Source organism: Anoplopoma fimbria, chromosome 14 (assembly GCF_027596085.1).
Source record: "Anoplopoma fimbria isolate UVic2021 breed Golden Eagle Sablefish chromosome 14, Afim_UVic_2022, whole genome shotgun sequence".
Classification (NCBI taxonomy): domain Eukaryota; kingdom Metazoa; phylum Chordata; class Actinopteri; order Perciformes; family Anoplopomatidae; genus Anoplopoma; species Anoplopoma fimbria.
This window is the reverse complement of record NC_072462.1, coordinates 19,905,830-19,929,760: the sequence shown is the minus strand read 5'-3', so window position 1 is coordinate 19,929,760 and position 23,931 is coordinate 19,905,830. Positions and strand designations below refer to the sequence as shown.

The window sequence follows — 23,931 nt, the reverse complement described above, 5'->3', positions numbered from 1 at the left end:
GATATTTGTGTATGCCAGTGTGTGAACACAAACAAAGCCAGATGATAATACCACAACAATATACAATAAAGTCAATGGTGGTTTCCTGTCTGTTGGGTAGCGGAGGAGGTCATTGTTCAGCACCCATTTGTTCTCAGGCCACAAGCCGACACCCAGAGGTCCAGCAGGTTACAATAGCTTTCCAACAGAAATCAATTTATTGCCCCAGTTGGGAAGATTAAACATGAGCAATACATCATAATGTTAAATCAGGTGTCATGTTATGCTGAACAACAATGACACCAGACTTCATGTTATATTGCCTTTTCAGCATTTTTATTTACTTGATAAATGTATGGATCGTCTACTGCAAACCCAAATTGCAAGCACCCACAGATTAGATGTACAAGGGTCAGGATCTCGGTGCCATTACGATACTCCAGGTCAGACATAAGTGCGTAGGAAATGGATGTGTTAAATTGGTAGTGAATCGAATAATCATTTATTTTGACCCATTTAAATGCAAGTAAGCAGACCATTTGTGCTTCTGTTTGCACATCAGTATTACATTGCTCTAATATGTTGGCAAACACACATGTGGTGACCGTAAGCCTGAACTTAAATTCACCAGATGCTGTTTGCACTTTCATGCCATTCCCAGGAAAATGTGTTTTGATGTATTTTTAAACAGCCAGATGTTACAATAAATGATCAGGTAATTAAGAGACATTGACAATTTGGTGTTACTTTTTTTTTTTTTTCAGCATCTGTATTAGAAACATATAGCCAGGATATTTTACAGTGGCTGTATATTTTCATCGAAATTTTCCTGAAGAAGCAAAGCATAATATTACATTTATTTGAATTTGCAAATGTACAGGCAAACACAAATTCATACAGCTTTCTTTTTCCAAAAGTGAGGAGGGTAAAACATGCATACTTGCACCGTTTAGCTAGTTAAAATTCTGCTCCATCTGAAGCCAAGTGTGCATGTATTTCAACTCCACCTTCACCTCTTCCCAGACTTAAATAAACTCTTAACAATGTTGTAAAACTGTTATTGTTTTGTCAAAGCGTAATCTCATCGCCTGACCTAAATGCATCAAAAGTGTCCACAACCACCGGTCTAACCGGTCGTACGAGCCAGCACTGACTGGGACTCTGGAGACGAACAGGCTTTCATGGAAAGAAGCTAGCGCGGCTGAATGAAGCATTTTATTAATATTTCACCAACTGCGGGAATGTGTGTGTCTATGTGCGTCTATATCTTTGTGAGGACATTGCGGCTGGCCCACATTTCTTCAAAGAAGGTGTTTGAGGGTTTAGACTTGGTTTTAGGGGTGAGGTTAGAATTAGGTTTAAGTTAACATCAGGGCAAATGGGGATAGGCACCTATTAATGTTGCTTATGGCTAAAGATAGGGGTTAGGTAATGCACTGTACCAAATAGGGTCCTCACAAGTATAAAAAAAGAGATGTGAATATGTGTGCATGTTAGCAGGGGGGAGGGTAACAGGGAGGAAGCACTTCTGGGAAAGTCAGTTTACCCAACAAGCACTCAGGAAGCACTTTAGTTGTCATGACAGCGTCACCACGTTGAGATGATGGGGTGATGGAGAGGGGGCTGGGAAGGAAGATGGAGGAGAGAGAGAGAGTAGTGTATTGAAAAAAGTCCGGAAGAGGCTTCCAATTGAACAGGTTTCTAAAAAGATGAATGGCAGCTCTTTATGCAATAAATCCAGTCGATTCATATTTCAGGAGATGACGGAATCAAAAAAGGCTTCCTGCCACTTGCAGATTTTTGCGCGATCATTCACTATGCTTTTCTGTCTCTTGAGGAACTCAGGGATGAGTAAGGCTTTCTGAATACTGATAGCTCAAATGATAAAATTCAAAAGGCACACTGCAATAGATACAGGCGGAGCAAATATCTGACTAGCGATGCCATTCAGGTTCAGCGAGTTCGGAAAATAATTAGCATCTGCATTTTTAGGCTGCTATCTTGCAACCATGACAGCGGGAATAATATTAATTTGCTAACACTGAAAATTCACATCCATCAACGATTAATGACGTTTAATTAAGCAAAATAATTTGGGGAAATAATTAGGAAGATAATACAAATAATACTTATTTTAATTATTTTTTTGGGAACCCTGTAAATTAATTTATAAAGTAAAATGATTGATGTGCAATATGTGTTACTGGAAGATGTCTTTTTTTTTTTACCCATGACTTTGGTGAAACCCATATAAGTAAGCAAAAGGTTTTGCATGACACTAAAACAAAAATATTCAAATAAACAACTGAATTAAATAACTAATGCAACCCATAGCAAGGAGGTGTTGGAAGTCGGACCCTTATATGCACACAAAGTTAAAATGGCAGATGCCGCCACGATCATACGTGTATCTGTGTGTTAGCCACTGTAATACCCTTGTCACCATCAACCACACTGAAAGTGTGAGCCGCTCGTTCGCTATCCCATAATTCCCTGGAGGGGGAAGGCAGAAAGCTTCCTCGCATTACTACGCCAGTGAGACAGTTCCTGGCGGCAGCAGCAGCAGCTCCACCATGACCAGATCGAGTTTGACATAATGCTGCAGTGGCGTCTGACAGGCAGGCAAACACAGAGGAACATCAGGGGAGCCCTGACACTGAAACAAAGTATTGTCGAGGGAAATCCAGCTCTACCCACGACACACTTAAGACGACGCTCGTGGAACCAAATACTCCATGGTTTTTGCTCTTCTAACAGTGAGCGGCAGTTTATCGCCATCACCGTACAATTCTTTTAATTGATGATACTATCAGTCATCCTCGTTGTCATTCGTATTCCTCATCTTCTGTCATCCTTTTTCCTCTTCTCTCCCTACTCCCAGCCTCCCCAAACTTCCCCTCCTCTATCCCCCCCCGACTCAGCTGCCCATCTTATACCTCCAAGTCTTTTTCTTCTGTCACTTGAATTCAGTGCAGCCTGAATCCGAACATCACAAAGCCGTCAATCCCAGGATTCCAGTCAGCGTTTATTTCATCTTCCCAACATGGCATTCAACTCTTATTCCATCCAACATCCAATTTACCCCTTATTCCATTAAACCGACATTGAATCCAGCCCTTATTCCATCATGACAGTGTGTCACTTAGCTGTTTTAGTGGCATTACAACATTTCACTAGGCTCGTGTGACATTATTCCAACATTCAAAGAACAGCCAACACTCTATTCAACCTCATTTTAATGTTCTTTTTTTAAATAAGCACTTATTCCATTACATCATCATTGTCTATAACCGAAATTCCATCATTCAAACAATCATTCACTTCCTTTTGCTAGAATTTGTTTTAATGTTTTGTATATGTGTGGTTTTGATGGTGAGGTTTTTTGCACATGCAGACATCATATCCTGGTCCCAGAAACCCAGAAATCTCTTAAACTAGCTCTGACCAACCTGTCAGCATGCTGCAACATCCTCAGTGAATTTGCCTAGTAGTTAATAAAAAAAATAAAAAAATAAAAATAATAAAACTGGATTTAAAAAATTTAAAATAAATAAATAATGATAAATAATGTAATCATGATGAAATGATATCATAGGTTTGTTGTAGTATGATATTGGGGTTTTCATATGATATTACTGGTAGGGAGATGGAGCAGCCAAATCCAGCAGAGGCTTGAATGCAGTCTTGGCAGCCAAGACTACAAACTTGGTTCTTTCTTAGTTTCTCACAGAAAACAAATGATAAAAAAATGACATAAACTAGCTGAGGATAATGTACAAAATGATATACATAGCCAGGATTTCATCATACCCTGAATATGATCCAAACCATTCAGATCTTATTCCAAAAACTCAATTCAAACATTACTCCATAGTTCCATCTAGCCATTATTCCCACATTACTTCTAGTGTTCATTCAGCCTAAATCACATCTGCGAGGCTGCACTGAATCTACACCCCCCCCCCCCCCATCCATCTGCCCACTTCTATCCTCAGTTATCCTTCCTCTAGCGCAATCACCGCTGAAACAACATTCATCCATCTCTCTGTCTCTCTGCCCTCACACCCTGTGGTGAGAAACCTTCAATTTATCTTGGGTCCCCTTGTTTTGCCATCACTTTCCCTCTCTCTGTAATCCTCCAATCCTTCCGTCTCTCCATCCATCCATCTTGCCGGGGATGCTCTCCCCTCATTCCCCCCATCCACTCTCTTCAGTCGCGCTGGGCTGACAGTGCTGCGGGCTATCTCCAATTATCCCAGCTAAAGTTGTGCCTACATCTATACATCTCACACGACCACATACAATATCCTTTGGATGTCATCTGACACAATATCTTACATTTCTGGTATAACGAGAAGGCATCGCCACACGCTTCGTATGTAAATGTATGTACTATTGTCTTTCACTCTTATATAATAAAAAATACTGAAATAATCAAACACTGAGGCTGGACAAAGCAACAAATAACAACACAAATCCAAAAATGCATTTCTTTAGAGATGTTGCTGTACAGCGACAATGGTATGTCCAAGATTCTTCAGTATTTTCCATCTATGGAAACTCCTTATGTGCTGCGGTATTGTTGCCAAATGTATTCTATAAACATAGATGTACTTTTGTGTATGTGTGTGAGTGTTGGTGAGAGAACATGAGTAAATGAGACAGAATAAGATTGTTGATGGAGAAAGATGGACAGATATTTAATGGGGGGAGATTGCTTTTTTTAGTATTACTGGTTCTTTTTGGTTTCTAAGTGTAATAGACAGGAGACTGCTGATGAAGTGGCAGCAGTAAAGAGGAACAGATAGAGGGAGGGATGGAGAGGCAATGAGTGATAGGCAGTCGCAAAAAAAGAGAAAGTGAGAGAAAGAAAGACAGGACAAAAGAAGCGTGAGGTGTAGACAGAAAGCAAATGAGTGAGACAAAGAACTCGAGATGTGAGAAAGAAAAAGACAAAAGAGGGGGAGGAAGAGCTGTACGTAACGAGTCCTGTCCTACATTCACCGAGGCTGCGTTAAATCACGCTCCACTAGGCAGCACATGCAGCCAATACAGCCAGGATCCACACACATTTTCTCTCACATTGTACTGTACTCCGACCTGCAACCCAGTGATTCACAGAATACTGTAAGACAAAACATGCCTAAAGCACTAACTGAAACGGCTGAACAGGCTGTAAAATAGAACTTGTCTGTTATCAACGCTGCATGCTTTTGTTAAAACACTATAAAAAAACAAAATAGACATAATAGAGTCGGAATGAAACCACTCGACCCATTGCAGGTTCACATATTCAGATAGACAGATGTTCATAACCGTCCCCGAAAAGCATAAAGAGATTGAATACCAAACTCCTCGCAGTATGGAGTCCAGGCACGCTTTCCAAACAGAATTCAACACTTAATACTGCGATGTGAGTGAGCAAAATGCACATGAAAAAGTGTTTGCCAAAGTAGAGAACACATATGGTTACAAAGCTCAGCGAGAGGAAATCCTGCCATGTTTCTCTCTGTAGACACTTTCAAAGGCCGTCGGTCTCATCTGCATACGAAACTGAAAATCATCTTGTAGCTTCAATAATTGCTCGGAGGGTGTTCTACTCAGACAGCTCACTATTTAGTTTGTTTACTCTCTTTTTGCTGTACATATGGACCACGATAGAAAAAAAAGAAAAGAATCAATCAATTCTACTGTGAGCACTGGATATGTTTTTATTCTACAACGTTTAAACCAATGGATCAAATTTGCATATCACAAAGCTTCATCTTCATGGAATGCAAAACTCATTAAAATGAAAATCAGTTAATCCTTCTGTCTGCCTTAAAACTTGGCTCTGTTGCAACAACAGTCATGAGGCGTACGGTCAGCGTCTCGCAAACATGGTGGCAGGGTCAGACTTTAATCACATTGTCATCAAACTGACAACCACTCACCACTTTCACGTTTGGAGGTTGAAAGGGAATGCCACTTTTTGTCTGTCTCTTTTAAGCTCCTTCTACGCCAAAAAGGACTCACTTGTGGTTTTTAATTGATGTCTCATGAAACAACAAATTGTGTTTTAATCTTCGCTGCTGCCCACACCAGCTCCATACAGACACAAACCACTTCTCTGTCATACACGTAGTATTTTTTTAAATCAATGGAACAGTTTAAATACATTTTAAACCAACTATATAGGCTTTTGAACCTTGTGAATGATATAATTTAGCTTCATCTGCCTTCTAGAAAACATAAATGTAAAAATGTCTTCCTTATGTCACATGCGAATGCACAGTATGCAGATGATACTTTTGATTATATATCTACATTTCTAACTGGGAAAACATGCAAAACATATACTCTTATAAACTATGCATTTCAATTTCTCTTTTCACTGGGCTTTATTCCATAGTTAATAGTATTACTTGAACACATATTTATATAACTGCACCACAGTGTTCATAAACAGAGGTATAGAGGTGTACAATACAAAATGTGTTATTTTGTAGGCACCATCAAATACGTTTCTTTTACTTAAAGAATCATTAGGAATAACAAGACTAGGAGTCTACAGCCATGCTAGCGGCTCTGTGAGGCTGCACTTACAGACGTTACCTACTGCTACTATCAGCATGCTAACGATTGTGAAAGATGGATGAATGGGTCAAACATAAGGACTTTCACCCAGTTTAAGTGTTTTGGTGTCCCTTATGAAACCAAATGTCAATGTTTACTTATTTCAAGTAAGGTAAGGTTACTACATTGCATCCCTATTTTAGCATACTGAACAAATGTACTTATTATAAGCAAAACAACAATCTTATCCTAAGCCTAACCAAGTAGTTTTGTTTCCTAAACCCAACAAAGGGGTTTCCTATGAAAGCGGACGTTTATTTTGAAAAGGCAGTGTATGCATGTAAGGAGCGGAAAAATGGAAAACTACATGTGGAAAACTGAAGCTAGATTGGTACCTGGAGCATTGTTTGAAGCATCGGGCCATTGTCCAAGAGATGGCAGTCAAAAGTCAACCCCTGAGAAGCTTTAACGTCTAATTAGTTGTTGAGATATTTCAGTCTGGATTAAGGTGGCGTGTGATCCGAACAACCGACAGAGTGCCAGTAGCTCTGTCAGTTGGAGAGAACCAAACTGCAGTTGACAGTATTTGGTGTACTACTGTACAAGTAGTATGTCAACGTTGAATTGACATAGCATGTTGCCAATATTGCAAAAAGCTAGTCCGAGTCCAATCCAAGAGCCCAAAAAGTCATATTTTTTTATGACACTACTGTACAGGTGTAGTTCTCTGTATTCTGAGTAATTCTAAAGTGCACAAATTTCTAATTCTATTCACATACAGCATATGTTCATTTTGAGTACAGTATTCACTGGTGCTCTCATGTACAGCTTCATAACATCCTCAAAGATGCTTCTCTCATGAACCCAAAACAAAAATGTGGTTGTTGTTTTTTAATACTCATGGTCACAGACTGATATCCACAGTACCGGATGGAAACACCAGAGACGTTTATTGGATTTATTTTTTTCAGCCTCGTCAGCCACAGGTCTGTGTTTCCATACAGTCGGTGGCAGTATGACTGCAGGCAGGCCAGTGGCACACTGACAGCTATTTCCTAATGACCTCCCCACAGAGACTCCATGTCTGACGAAGTTAAGCTGGAGATGGTGCACACTTTATTACACTATGTTTTACCATTTGATTACGATAAAAATATAGCTAAGAAGAGAGATGCTGCTGGTTACTTCTGGAGGCATGGTGTGATGAATTCAATGGAAAATGTGATTTGAGAAGTGCTCTCTGAAATCACTGCAGCCTTTCACACCACCAACCAGCCTCATCTTATTATCAAAACTAAGACATGATTTATCATACTGAACATGCGCACTCACCAATATGCATGTGCAAATTAGATAAGTGTAAAAAAAAAAAAAAAAAAAAGCAAACCTCTGTATGTACTGTTCAAGATTGGGCCATGTGTAGTTGAGCATTTGAGAGCAATCTTTTAGTTCATTGCTTGAGGCTGACACTTGATTGGTAGAGATGAAACACTCGAGAGCTACCAAATAATCACACATTTCGATGTTCAATTCAACGCAGCTTCAAGCCGCTGTAATGACTGAGATTTTCGCCACGCCGCTCAGAGATGCTCTTGGTTGCACAAGTAGAGTCTAGTGTTCTAGTCTGAAAATTGAGTAATTTAAAAGACAGCGCAGAGGAAGATTGGAGAGGAGTGAAGGGGAGGAAAATAGAGAGGCCCTGGGCGCCCGTGGAAATGGCAGTTAAGGTCGTCGCTGGGAATGTTTGGGCTCGAGTCGGAGCAGAACAGCGGCTGGATGAGAGCAGCAAAGTGCTGCTGGGCTCGGGGGAATACCCTGCACTAAGATAGGGAGCGACGCGCGCACAGATGCAAGGCGAGAAACGCTCTTAGTAAAAGAAAAAAAAAACCTGTTTGTGCACACACTCAAGCACACAATACTAAAAACAAACATGTGCATGGATATAAAAATAAACAAACAGTATGAAGATCACAACCCATAGCAAACACACACGCACCCACAAACCCCAAAAGACCAAAGATGTGAACCCTGGGTGAGGATTTTATGTAAAAAGTAACAAGCTGCAAATTCTCACATTTAAGGATGTGTTTGGCCCTTAACAAAATTAGTGCTGACGATTATTCAGCTAATCAACTATTTGTTTTACTTTTTGTTCACTGCTCTGCACACAAACCCTCCTCTTACCTTGACAGGATCCGTTGATTTCCTCAAATCCCGGCTGGCACACGCATTTCCCGATCGGCACCAGCCATTCTCCCTCCGTGCTGCAGTGCATCCTGGGAGGCTCATATAAAGGCAGGGAGTTATTGACGCAGCGGCCCACTACCTCCACCAGCTGCGAGGCCTCTGAGCCCGGGATGGTGTCGGCGAACTCTGCCAAGCTCTTCACCAGAAACGGGCAGCGTTTGTAGAAAACACGCACCGAGACCAAAGCAATACAGGCCCCCAAATCCTGAAAAGCCAGGTAGAAGCCCTTCTGGGTCAAGGGACCCAAATCGCGGACCTCGGTGTTGAGCTTCATCACACGGTCTCCAAGGTCCAGCTCGGTGAAGCTCTCGTCGGCTGCTATGGTGTCGATTTTGATGTACCTGCTCTCCTTCATCGCCCTGTCTTCCTCCTCCGTCATCCCCGTTCCATCTCTCATCTCCCCATCCTCCATTTCCTCCTCACCCCCGTCCGTTTCATAGTAATACATGTTGAACGTCTCCTTGCAGGTCCCGACCCCGCCGGGCAGGCTGTTGCAGTCTCTCAGGGTGAACTTGAGCTCGATGAAGACCCGTTGGGCGCCCTCGGTCAGGATCCAGTTGGTATGGAGCCAGTTGTTCTGGTTCTGCTCCATGACCCGGCACACTTGGTAGGTGTGGATGGGCGCGTAGTCCTCGTCTACTTCGCCGATCTCCTCCCACTGAGACGGATAACAGACGGAGGTTAATAAAGAAAGAGCACAAAAGAGGGGAAAAATACAACAAAGCAGGAAAGTAGAGCTGGGTATCCAACCTCAATACTTTTTTGGGATCTTACAGAGAGTGGTAGAATAAGTATTCAGTTCCTTTACTGACATAAAAGTACCAACACCGCAGTATGAAAATATTCCACTACAAGTAGAATTCCTGCATTTTAAATAAAAAAAAGTAAATCATCCTCTGTCTAGATATATAATTATACATAATCATTAAATTGTTAATACTGATGCATCAATGTATAAGCAGCTTTTTACAGTTATAGCTGTAAAGGCGGGGCTACGTTTAACTACTTTAAATACACTCAGGTAGTTTAGTATAGTTTGGAGGGTCAAAAGATACAGTTCAGAGATGGTGACATGATGGGGTGGCAAAGAAGAAAAAAAGGTTCTGATACTCAAAATTGTATTCACATTCAAGACTTCCTTAACTTTTGTGATATATTTGATTATACTACCCTTTTCAGCCTTGAACGTTCATTTATGTGACAAGAAACCCCCAACTACACACTACTACATGGTTTTTGTATGATGTCACAAGACATAAAAGGTTGGTAAACACTGGTTGAATCTCTAAATCTGCACTGTATTTTTAATGCTTTACATGTATTGTTTAGGTAGAATTCTATCCTGCAAAGTAGCAAGCAACTGTCGGATAAATGTATGAGTGAAATATTTCCCTCTGAAGTGATATGAAGTAGAGGTATAAACAGGTCTAAAATGGAAATACTCAAGTAAAGTACAAGAACCTCAGAATATTACTTACGTACAGTACTTAGTAGGAATGGTATTGCCAAAATTCAGTTACCTGCGCTAATATTGGAATATATCGAATGATACCCAGATGTACAGAGAATTGAGAACAATGGAATTGTAGTAAGAATGAGCTACGCAACCTTTTGCCTTTTTGAGAGGCTTAACACTGGCGAGGAAATTATAAAGAGTGTGTGTGTGTGTTAGTGTGTGTGGCTAGGTATAGATAGCGGAATAATCCTCATCCCTTCCACCTTGTTTCCTCCTACTGCAACAGACAGAAAAGAATGAGATAGTGTTATGGGGTATATATATGCATTTACCATGAATGAGAGGTGGAGTTCTTGTCAGCGAAAAAAAATGATTAACCTGCACTAAAAAAAGTGTGTTCATCTGTGTGTAGAGAAGAGCCATACCTCCATAAAGTGTGTGTGTGTGTGTGTGTGTGTGTGTTCGTGCCTGCCTGTATGTGTGCATATATGTAAATGATTCCGCCAGTGTTCGAGCACGTGTGTGTGTGTGTGTGTGTGTGTTCGTCTGCGTCTATATGTAAATGATTCCGCCAGTGTTCGAGCACGTGTGTGTGTGTGTGCGTCTGTGTGTGTGTGTGTGTGTGTGTGTGTGTGTGTGTGTCAGACAGCAGCATTAATTCCCTCTGCAAGTCTCCTGGGAGGTGGCTATTATCTGCATCACTAGCACTCTCCCATGGCTAATACAGGCGCTTTGTCATGTCACTGTAATATGGCCAGAGGGACCAGACTATGATCTGGTGTTATAGCTTAATAGCCTATATTAATCAACACTTGCTGTAGTCGCTGTGTACAAACCTTCTGTCTTTGGCTTTTCTCTGTCTTGCTCCCCATCTGTCTTTTTTATTCTTCTCATTCATCCCTGCTTTAGTCTGAATCTTGTGTTTTCTGCGAACTATCATTCAGTTTCTGAACCATTTGTGTAGGAATTAAGGTATAGTCAAGTGTTATTAGACATTATGTGTTTAAAATGCACATCCCTATGTGTTGATATATTACATATTGTGTGTGTGTGTTGGTGCTTTTGTCTCTGACTCTTTTGTAGCCAGAAGTAAAAGTATTAATACCTAAATAATCTGTAGTTTATGACTGGTTGGGATTACTTCTGTTGCACGTCCTGTTACATAGTTAAATGCCTTTTTAACAAACAATTCATGTTGATGCATTTACCTGGGGTATGTGCATTTTATGTCATGAATGGATAGTTATGTGGCTGGATTTCTTGGAAGAGAGAACGCAAAATTTGTAAATAAATAAAAGTAACAGTTGAATGATTTCTGTCTGCCTGTCTTCTTTTATGGACAATATTCAAGAGATAACTTTTATGAGGAGAAATAAACTGAACATGGGTCAGATATGACACGATACCCTTTATGTGCATGCCGCAACATTTTCTAACCTTATTGCCAGAAAGAATATTTCTTTCTTAAATATATTGTGAAGAAAAACCCATTTTCAACTTAAACTAAGCTGAATTCTTCAAAGAGCTGTTTAGGGGTTGACTATTAGTTTATTAAGAGTCAAGGTTAGACATAGCCTGGGTTAAGGTTAGACTTAATCCATTATGTTAACGAGGGTCCTCACAGGTAGCTGTGGGTATAAAACTGTGTGTGCTTGTTTGAGTCCCGATCTCTCCCAGACTCCAGCCCTGTCAGTCCCAGTGCAGACATTAAGCCTCTTACTGGTTAGATCACACAGATCCACCAGCCTGCTCCGGGCTTTACACAGCTTAACACACACAGGCACAAACACACGCACACACATACATACAAACATACACACCAACCATCAATGGTAGCCCAGCAGGGAGTTTAGCAGACGACCTTCTCCAGTTTTGCCTGGAACCAAATAGGTTCAGTATCTGTGTCTAAAGTGTGGTTGCCCTTGTTGCCACTGGGAATCCTCCTGCTTTGAAGCAGTGCTGTAATAACAGTGCTTGATTACTAATGTAAATTGATATGACACTTGAACATTTGCAAGTTTGAAAAGAGCACTGACACACACTTCAAGTTAGCAGGAGTTTAAAAAGGTTCCAGAAAATTATACCCATAAATGGTTGATACATTTCCTCGCAAAGCAAGGTTAGAAATGAGAGATCTTAAGCAAAAAACAAAGGGCTATTATTTATGGAGAATAAGACTGATTTGGTACAGTAGACCCGTGCAGAAGGAAGGGATTGTGACGGCTTTGAGCATGGTTTTCCAGGAATGAGCTAAGTTCAGATGCTTATAACATGGGATCTTTAAATCTATTGTACATGGTATTATGTGGGGGGCGGGCCTCATGAGGCCAAACACAAAGCTCGGAGCAACATACTAACACTGCTGGGTCAGGACCACCCATACTAATGTGAGGAACTGTAGAAACAATAGTGTAGCTTTTAAAACCTAAAAACTTTTTGTACGTTACATTTTACATTAGCTCTTCTTTTGGTTTACATATTTTTGTCTCTCAATGATTCTGTAGCCCAATTCACCATCCATTTGTTTAAAAATAAATATGGCCACCTCACATTTATGCCACTCACACAACTTCTTCTTAAAAGCGTCAGTTCATCCAGAATTCTAAGAAAAAAAGACATTGTTCCTAGTGGTATCTAGCCAAACAGACACTTTCGGGTTTACCCACTGGAGTTTCCACATATTTGTTTTTTAAGATTCCTGCTGCTTCTTTCCTCAAGATACCAGTAACTCAAAATAATGCAAATGTTTGCTTTGCGCAGCTTCTATAAAAAAATGTTGACAGCAAAGAATGTGAATTATTGCAGGACTTTTTTTTAAAGCATTGAACAACATGAACACAATGCTGTTTGCTTACATTATATTAGGGTGGCAGCAGACGCTTCAGGGGCAATTATCTTAACACCTTGACACATAAAACCAAAATTATCATCATGGCTAGATAACACTAGCAGTATGATTTGTTTTGGTGCAATTTGGGTGAATTGATACAATTCAAAGAGCGTACAGATTGGGAGTCCTTGGTCCCAACGCTGGCAAATGGTCCCAATAATCACAGGTTCTAAATTTTCAGACCTCCTCACACAGCACTAGCCTCTATTTCAGTTTGCTCCCTACACTGAACTGTCCCTATAGGCATCCTTCTGGCTCCCTTAATTAGTGTGTGTCTTTTTGTCTTGTTGACTATCGTGTGTGTGTTCCTTGTGTGTGTCGCATCCATCAGCAGACTGCCCGTGGCTGTGCGGAGTGCCCTCCTGGCTCTAAGTCTATAAAGCTGTCCCCAACTTATTATTACCGCCCATTACCGCTGACCATCATGACACTGTGATAGAACTGTCCCTCTGCCTCCTTATCCCTACAAGAACACCCCAACTCCAAACCCTCCCATCCCCACAAAACACACACACACACACACATTACATTAACACACACACACACACACACACCTAACGTTTTTTTAACCTTTTTTCTGCTTCCATCTAATTCACTCCAACATCACTCTTCTTACCCTTTTTTCTGCTTCCATCTAATTCACTCCAACATCACTCTTCTTGCGCCTCATTTCTCTGACTTTTCATGTCATTCATGTCTATCATCATTCCCCCCCTATGTGTCCCCTATTCTTCCTTTAATTATCCAATCTCAAGTCTAACCTAGAAACACTGTTCGACTGTTTTCCGCCATTCTCGTATCACCCTGTTCTCCTCTCCCTTTTACGCCACCTTGTCTTCCCTTCTTCATGGTACTGTCATGTGCATTAAGGGAAAACCATGCCTGCTAAATAGCCCTATGAGCTGCAGCAGAACGAATCCCTGAGCAAACACTCCTTGAACTGTTCAAACAGCCGCTGCCCTTCCTTATTAGGGACGGACAGTTTAGGACCCTGACACATCGGGCCAACTGTTAGCCGTCATTGAGTGTCTGCGCCTCTCCATTGCCCAGAGTATTTTTTTCAGTGTGTTCAGCACCTTTGATGCTAGCTTGCCTTTATCTTTGGTCAATTGAACATGCTGAGGCGGTCGATGAAAGAGAGCTCTCTGGGTAGATGTTCAGCCAAACAAGTTACACCAATTTAGCGTGGTTTCACCTTATTTTCTGTTTTGCTTCTTTTTTTTTTGCTTCTCACACTAACATAAGACTGTTTGAGCTAATCGTCCACCATCAACTTAAGCAGATACAAGTGCAGAGCTGTTAATTCTTAGGGGTTGTCAGTCCGATATCTCAGTTTATTATATCATAAAACAACATGTACATAACACACTTGGCCAAAGCCAGCAGTATTAGTATTGCCATATATGTATCACAACTACAGGACCGGGGTTTGATTTATAAAAACTAATCACAGTTAAAATGCAAAGTTGTTTCGATTAAATTTGCAATTACAGCTGCAGCGATTAGTACATTAGTCTTCAGAGACTTAACTGTTAACTTTTGATTAAACGTTTAAATCATTTCTTAAAGCAAAACTTTAAAAATATTCTCTGGTTGCAACTTCTCCAATGTGAAGATTTGCTGTTTATCTTTATTTCTTGAAATAAATGTTTAAACTGAACAATATATTTGGATGGTGGACTGTTGTTACACAAAACCAGACATTTAGAAAAAGTCACATGGGACCCTGGGAAACTGAGATAAACGTTTTTCTGACCTTTTAAAGAATCACAGTTAGATTGTCTCCTCAAATAGTTTAGCTCACTGGAAAAGCACAAGCAGGCAACAAAAAACAACTTAACAGTCTCAATTGCAACTTTTGTTCAGTCTCAGTTCATATACCGTATAAAGCCCTTTAAAGCTTTTTGTGTTTTCCTCTAACAAAACTTTAAACAGAAGAATTGAGGTCATCAGTCAGCGTCTGTCAATAGGTTATTTGAGGTCGGTGTGGTGTGTCAGCCTCTTTACAGGCCCAGGGGCCATTGCCTACTAATGTTCGAGATAAAGACGGATCAGAATGGAAGGTAATTGAGACGGATGGACTGAATTAGATAATCCATATTGTGGGATCCATCTCTTTAATGGCACCTTCCTTCCTGACTTTTCTTACTTTATTTTTTTCCCTTCAAGATGCTTGAAGAAGCAGCAGATTAAAAGCATCCACCAAAATGCATATGATCTGCAACCCACCCAATCTACGAACAAGCACTGCTCCAATGCAACGGGAACAGGAAGCAGTAGTAGTGGAGGTATTTGATGAAAAAAAAGGTTGACAGCCTAACAGTCCCAAATGAGCAAGAAACCATATTGCGACCGTTTTTTTCTAACCTTCATTATCTTCTCTTTTGTCCCTTTTCCTACATTTTCCTACATTTATATTATTTATAAGGATGCAAACTCTAAACTCAACTGAAATTCCATTATTACCAGCTCAGTGTCTTACAACTATAACTCAAATGTGCTCAATTTCGGAGCCTCAAGCTAATTTCTTAAACTTTGGTGGTTCTATTCTTCCTAATAATCCTCTTTGTTGTTTCTGCATCAGCAAAATAACCTTTGAATATTGTCCTACATTATATTTCTACCCAAGTGGTAAATTAATTGCATTCAACTATGTACACACACTTTTTCTCTCTATTCTCTGGACTCAGGCCTAAACTCACATCAACCTCATCTGTTCTGCTGCAGTAGCTGACTTACAGAGATATGGATATGAGACAAAATTAAACTAATTCCACTTTTGAGATCCTCTTGTCTCTTTCTCCAGTTAATCATTGTCTTCCTGACTAGCCATGAAGGACTTGTATTCAAGAGAACTTCTTTATTTTGCAATGTTACGGGGAGCTTGGTTTCTTCGAAGTTCTTTCTTTTTTTAAAAAGGGAACTTTATGACGCCTTTATAATTTCAGTGTTTATTGTGCTTGTGAATAGAGAAGGCTGTGTATGAAGAAGAGAAGAAGACTTAACTCTAATCAGTTCAAGGAGCTCATCAGAGATGAGACGAGAAAGGTTTTCAGTGACAACTTAAGCTATTAAATCAAAATATTAGAATATACTAAGTTAATGCTGTTCAGTGAAATGTGTCATAACATTTCAAGGTCATCCATCAAATTTCAGACAATTTTTTAAATCCCTTATTTTACTCCCATCTCCTTTGCTAAAACGCATGTTTCAAGAACAGTCAGAGCACATGAAGCTTTGGGAGAAGAGTGCAGCGGAAAGGAGATGGAGAGATAAAGAACAGACGAGCAGATGACAAGAATGAGAAGAAAATGGGGATAAGGAGTAAAAATGAATGTTCTGGGACAATGAAGGAAGGGAGGGGCAGGGATGAGAGCTGAACAAAAAATTGAAGAATGAGAGGAGAGATGATGATGGGGATCGAGGAGGAGAAAATGAGAGATTGAACAAACCATCTGGAACATGAGACAAAAAAAACAAAAAAACTTTTGTGCCTCCTCAACATCTTATTTAGCAGTGGAAGATTGCTGTTGCAAAGTGTGTGTGTGTGTGTGTGTGTGTGTGTGTGTGTGTGTGTGTGTGTGTGTGTGTGTGTGTGTGTGTGTGTGTGTGTGTGTGTGTGTGTGTGTGTGTGTGTGTGTGTGTGGAGACTGTGTGAGAGAATGCTGCATATTGGGTTCTGCCGTATACGTGCTGAACACGATGGGAATTATAATGTCCAACAGCGATAACGTCTGTTATTTAAAATGCCAAACAGGGAATACATTATTCATTTTGTCAGACATGTTTGTCCCTTTAGTGTCAGTCAACTTGAACGAAAATACAACAACATTTTAATCACTTGAAACTGTAGCTGAATAAAAACCTAAGAGCTAATAAGAGAGGATGTAATTATGAGATCCTTACATGGCTTTATCACGTCTTTTCTCTCCGCTCCCCCCGTCCCCCCTGAAAGCTGTTATTTATGCACTTGCACTGTAGAAACCACACGCCATAATCACATCTTCATTAATATGATTGCGCATACGGCTGCTTTTGTCAGCACTATCTCTCCCATCTACATACAGCCACAGAGTGGGCCGTGATTTGAATACCAGAGCTGACAAAAACGCTATGGTCAGCACTATTGGTCCGGCGTGTATAGCTGCATATTTGCCAACAGGAGTTGTGACTATGTGAGAGATTTTCCATGTGGATCAAATGGATGCACAAATTAATTCCTGTTTAGAGCGACCACAGCACTATCAATCCCCAGGAGGTTGGGGAATTTAATTTTTCCCAAGAAAGGTGGCAGATTTGTCTGTCAGCTACTGTCTCATGAGTCGCGGTAGTGTTGAAACTCCAGAATATATTAATGCTTTTTTTTTTTTTAAACGCTAGTTCTTTTTCATTAAAACACAATATATAATACCACAAAATATGTATTTTCCAACTCTAGTGAGTCATTCTCTAATCAGCCTTAACCATGGGAGTACTTGGTAATGGATATTCAATTCCTGGCCTGAGAATAATATATCCCGTGGCGACTTTCAACATCTTATTCATGAATTCAATTGACCCTTATAATGAACTGAGAGTTCTTGGTAATGAAATGACCTGAAATAACCTTGATAAAACAAATGCAGAACCTTTTACTCCATAGTGAAATAATAACGTCACAGGTGCCTTCGGTCAGACACAGAAGGTAAGATTACAACTTAAACTGACTAAACTGAGCTCACAAGCAGGAGCTGATGATTTGTTTTGAATAGGACGCAAGTTTATTGTTAGACATCGTTAATTCATTGCTGATGGGTAATGCACATTCTTTAAGACTATAAAGATATTTGAACTGCATCGCTTCTGGTGTGTTTTCATGTCATAAGGTGTTTCAACTGTGTCAAAACACAAAGGACAACACATCTGTATACTTCCACTCAACGAAAGTTGGTCAATGGTCATACTCACCCCATTTTTAGGATAGGCCACCCATCCTAGGTCTCCCATCACAGAGCGAGAATCCAGCAGGTTCACTGTTAAAGATTAAAAACACAGGCAATCTTAAGTATAGATTAACGACCAATTTAAAACAGTTTACAATCAAGTTATGTAGTCAGCTAAAGACGGTGAAGTTGTTGGTGCTTCATCATGGCTGACTTATGTGTAGATTTGAATTCGAGTTTGGAGAATTGTGACAATCTTAATCACACTGGTTTCAAATGAAGAAGTGTGAGAAGTTGACAGGAATTCAGTACAAAAGTAGTTTAAATGCCACTTCATGAGTTAGAGATTTAAAATGCCACTTCATGAGTTAGAGATGTCCACATGTGTCCTTAACATTTGCTCCCCAGGCTGTTCTTGGGTCCTGATGGTCAGGTGGCACCTTGCATGGTAGCTCCTGTCATCAGTGTATGAATGGGTGTGATTGGGTGAATGATTAGTAATGTAAAAGCGCTTTGAGTGGTCGGAAGACTAGAAAATATATCTCCATTTACCATTATCTATTTACACTCTTTTGTTGAATCTTGTTGAGTGAAAACTGCCCAACTTTACAAGCGGTTCAGTGCCTCAACGGTGCTCTCAGCTCTTACCGGTCCATTAAAATCCTCCTTTCTCAGCCTTTCAGTTGAAAGCTGTCAAGTGCAATAACCCCGGCCACTGCACTCCTTAAAGCACGTCTACTACTCCTCTTCTGCAGCACTGGTGACCCTGAATCTCGTGAGTTCTGTCTTAAAACACGACTCAAGCTCTGTGAGGGCGGAGTTCATTTCTCTTTATCTCATCTGTGATAACGTGTGGCTTGTTCAGTGTCTGACACAGCGTGCACCCAAACAATAAAAGAGGAAATCCAACTGAACGCTCCATTGTCAAGCTTCTCGTCGCCATGTGATGGGAGCATATGAGAGCTAGACATGTCCGTACAGCACTAACGGAAGCAAAGTAGTATATGTTACATGGTAACTGTTCTTATATATCTACCTATATAATATTTTTGTTGTTGTGGATTTTTTACTTTTTTTTTTACTTATTTAATATTCTTTACTGTTTTATTACTTATTTATAATACTTGTTTGATCTTGTTTTTGACTATGTCTCTTGTTTGCACTATACTCTATGCTGCTGTAATCCTGTAAATGTCCCCGCTGTGGGACTAATAAAGGATTATCTTATCTCATTTTATCTTATCTTACCTTTCAGAACATCCACAGAATATTGAACGACTTGTAAATTCACTGTTTCAGCCCCTTTTTGACTTGCGTTACATGCTTTCAATCACACAATATACTCATTTAAAATTTACAAGGACACAAATAAGGTAGGGGCTTCAATAAAAATGAAAAGCAGTCATTATAACCAAATGAGGTGTATGGAGAATGCCTGACTCCTAGAGGAACGGACATTTTCATGCAATATGTCCTGTTTAGGGTTGTCTACACATTTGATGTAGTGGAACTCTTATCAGCAAGCAATTTTGAATGGTGGATTATGTTATGTATGTATTATTTTCCCACGAGATCTGCCAAATTTAAATTGTGAGTGAGAGCTCGTTACAGGAGACACTGGACTCAGCATCACTAGATGTTTTCCATCTCTCTTCCCTCTGTTGTGATAAAGCATCACAGACCAGTAAGTTTGGTAAGCAAGAGAAGTTTCCTAGTGTAACATCAATACAGAGCAAAGACAAATACTGCATGCAAGAGATTCAATCAATCGTCCAAAGTCTTGCTCTCATAAATACTATCGACGTCTTAAAAGCAGCTGTTGAGCACAATATGTCCAGTCCTATGATAAGCTTTATTACAAGAAAGCCGATCCTCTTATCAACCCTGCCCTGATGTCAACAAAATAATAGACGTCCACAGTGAGAAGGTGGAGTGAGCGGAACAGAATATGAGGCGGAAGCTGGTTCACTATCCGAGAAACATTCGCTCACAACCCCTCCCTCCCTCACACACACACACACACACACACACACACACACACACACACACACACACACACACACACACACACACACACACACACACACACACACACACACACACACACACACACACACACACACACACACACTACACTACACTAGTCTTACTGTCCCCGCTGCTCTGCGGAGAATAATAAAAGATGTCCTTAGGAGGCGATTAGACAACTAATTAGGCCATAAAGAAGAGATAAGTGATGCTGAACTAGATCATAAGGGATACGTTACCTCGTTCACTCTCTCTAAGGATCAAACCAACCAACGAAGTTGGAGCTCAGCCGCGACAATGATCTATACAACTTCTTATTAAAAGTCGTCGCCACTGAAATGAGTAAAGTGATTTAAAGGCTTGTGGTGACATTACTTCAAGGGTACTCTGAATATTTCAAATATTTGAAAGAGTGAGTGGATTTTTGGCATGGGGAGTGCCGATAAAATTCTCTTTGAAAGGATCATTGAATATTTGAGAGCCACATGGCTGCCATTTACTTTTAATTGCACATTTGGAGCAATCTAGCAGGTGACTGGTTATAGCACCAACCTGACTTCAGTGACCCCTAATACAATATTGTCTGAAACCATGTCCTACCTCTTACTTCTGAAACCAAAAGGTAAGTAAAAAAGTAAGTTAGTCATTTGCTCAGCACATTTGCCTTTATTTTCCTGTCTGTGTGTTATGATGTTTGAATGTAACATTTACATGTTAGCTTGGATCGCTCAATCAGAACCCACAGGCAAGCGGGCAACCACGCACTTCCATCAAAACAGTTACAGTGACTACCACAAATCTACCGCCCTCATTTCACCAAAGCCATTACCAATAAAAGCAAAGATATGAGTTTTAAACTCCCCAAAGTGTCACTTCACACACCCCTCATTAGTCAGACATTATTATTAATGAAACACACAAAGAAAAGAATCTACAACAGACGTGAGGCATCTGGCTCTGCATCAAGATGTTCTCTTGAATTGATCAATTTCAATAAGAATGGATTAGATTCAACAGAGGGAATTAATCAAGCTGGCAGAGTGTGTACGGTATTCCTCAGCAGTTTCAGTCATGAGCGGAGGACCCCGTAACTGTCCTCACGGCTAAATGCCATTAAAGAGGCATCAGGGCTATTTTATTCTGTTCATGAGGCAAGTCTGCTGTGTAATGTGAGGACACATTGAAACATCAGTGGCCAAAGTCTCCAATGATTCACCCAAAGATGTCTTAAAGGAGCTGAAAAATGGTTTAATGTGACTTTTTCAATTACAATAAATGAGCCCAATGAGAGGATAGCGGCTATTTTAATTATGGGCAGCACCCTTCGCTCCAATTATGCATGCAATGTGTGATTATCCATTGCGATACAAAATACGTGCCAAATTGGTCTAAAATTTGTGTGGAATCTGGCAAAAAGGGTGAGGTGTTAACTGTTGTTTTTGACGAAGAAAATAATGTTTGCTGTCTTTCAGTCAAATTTGACCGAGAGCACTGACAGGAAATAAAAATAAAAAATTCTTAATGTGCCGTTGCAGCGCACAAAACAAAGGATAGGTGTGATAAATGAAGACAGCAGAGAAAGCAAATGTCTGGCTTATTTCAAGATGATGTGAGATCTCTCTTTTCTCTCACTGCAGACAAAACTTGAACTTATGATCCATGCTGCCATTGATTCACACTTTTCACAACCTGAAGCTTGATTTTATCAAGGCAGGAATTCAAGTATCTTAAACTGCAGGTACAGACAACAAAGCTCAAGGGTAATAGGCATGAATGGATTTGAAGTAAAATACTTCTTTCCAGTGAGTTTGTTGAACTTTTCACTCTTTTTCTGCAACTTGTATGCCAGTTTCCAACAGTACAAAATGTACTTTATCCCACAGTCATTTAACCTATACATTTCAGGTAAACTTGAACTATTCTACACGTTGCCAAAAGATGCCCTGCAGGACCCCTGACTGTTCCATGGTCACACTTTGGGAACTGCTTTTGTGAATCTAAACTATAAACCAATAAATCTGCCACGTGGAGAATAAGCAGGTTGATGGATGTTCTTTCTTTCCAGGATAATGCTGTCTAGTAGCCCCCCAAAACAATGGCATTCGTCCCGAGCTATTAAAATGCTGCTCAGTCTGCGGACAATGGCGTGGGAACAATATTTGACACACTGACTCGTCAACACACTGTTGTACTTATTTCCCTTTTCATATCTTCAAGGCTTGTTGCAAATGCCCATCTTTGATAATCAGAAGTTAACAGTTTTCACTGCACGCATATGATGTGGTGGTGCCAATGTGAAACTGTTAATAGCTGACAAGAAAAGTAACATTACTGCGAGCTATCTCAACTCACAGCATTAGAGGGATTTAATCCGAAATCTGAAAAGACAGAATGACACAATAGGCTAAACCTAGGATAAATCTTTAAAAAGGAATCAGGTTAAATGTCAAAGCACAAATCCAAAAGTTCCCCATTACTATAAGAGATGTCAAAACTGAAGTGGAATTCTTGATTCCCTACTTTTTTTTTTTTATTTTAAAAACACAAAAAGCAATTTTAAGGTGCAGAGCTGCAGAGGACGAGGTTTAAGATGAATTCAGAGACGCATGCTCTGATCAAAGGTCTGTTTTATTTTATTTTTTTTAAATCTCATCTTTTTTTTACCGTCTCTGAACACACAGACACAGCTGTCATACACATAATCTGCTCAAATTAATTTTTATAGGCGACCTTTTTTGTTTTACAGTCAAACAGCCCGACAGTCTGGATCCTTTAACTGGTCAGAGATGGATCCTTTAACTGGTCAGACATGGATCCTTTAACTGGTCAGACATGGATCCTTTAACTGGTCAGAGACGGATCCTTTAACTGGTCAGACATGGATCCTTTAACTGGTCAGACATGGATCCTTTAACTGGTCAGACATGGATCCTTTAACTGGTCAGACATGGATCCTTTAACTGGTCAGACATGGATCCTTTAACTGGTCAGAGACGGATCCTTTAACTGGTCAGACATGGATCCTTTAACTGGTCAGACATGGATCCTTTAACTGGTCAGACATGGATCCTTTAACTGGTCAAACTGGTCAGACAGGGATCCTTTAACTGGTCAGACATGGATCCTTTAACTGGTCAGACTTTACCTTCGTTTGCGGGGATGCACCGAGCTCCGAGCAATGCCAGACTCCAAACCCACATCCATGCCACCAGCCGAACGCCACAACTCCACCGGTGAGATTGCATGGCGCATCCAAAAAAAAAAAGGGTGGTGTTGGAGAGATTTCTCCTAAATAACAGCTGTTTCGGTCAGCATGAAGCGGGATACAGTTGTGGAGACATCCGTGTCGGTGTATGTCCGCTGTGAGGGTTGGGAGCTCATGTTGTGCGTCTGGGTGGAGGAGGAATGAGGAGGAGTGTGTTCACTGTGGGGTTGGGGAGGCGGGGTGAAGCAAAAGCCTCTCCAATCACAGAAGACACCTCCACAGGTGAACCCCACTGCTGCTCCACAGTCATAGCTGCATCCAGGGGGGTAAAGGAGACGGATTCTAGGGGCCCATGATGGAGGGGGGCCCAGTAAACTAAAAATGATAAAAAACTATTTGAGGTCCACAATGTCTCAGGAAAGACTTTGCAGTCTTGCCATGCTGTCAATTGAGAGTCAGTTGGCTAGAAAGCTGGACTTCAAAGACCTGATAAGTGATTTTGCACATGAGAAGGCTCGGCGTTGGGCTTTTGGTGAGAAGAGTTGAGCAAGGACCAGTGATTGAAAGGTTGCAAAAGGAAGCTTGACTCAGTCGGCAACGTTATATTATATATATATTTGCCATTCTTTCATATATTAAGTTCTACTTA

The 23,931-nt window shown here is 40.4% G+C and overlaps 1 protein-coding gene across 2 annotated transcripts in view; it reads right to left on the bottom strand.

The window, feature by feature from the left end:
* LOC129102490 (ephrin type-A receptor 5) overlaps positions 1-23,479 on the bottom strand; it is a 57,295-nt gene extending 33,816 nt beyond the window's left edge. For both annotated transcript variants that reach the window (XM_054612666.1, XM_054612665.1), the window contains exons 1-3: positions 23,223-23,479; positions 18,075-18,139; positions 8,719-9,439 (exon numbers count right to left, since the gene is read on the bottom strand). In XM_054612666.1, the coding sequence (XP_054468641.1) occupies positions 8,719-9,439; positions 18,075-18,139; positions 23,223-23,322 (886 nt within the window). In that variant the 5' untranslated portion in view covers positions 23,323-23,479. The remainder of the gene's footprint in view (positions 1-8,718; positions 9,440-18,074; positions 18,140-23,222) is intronic.
* Positions 23,480-23,931: the final 452 nt, after the last annotated feature.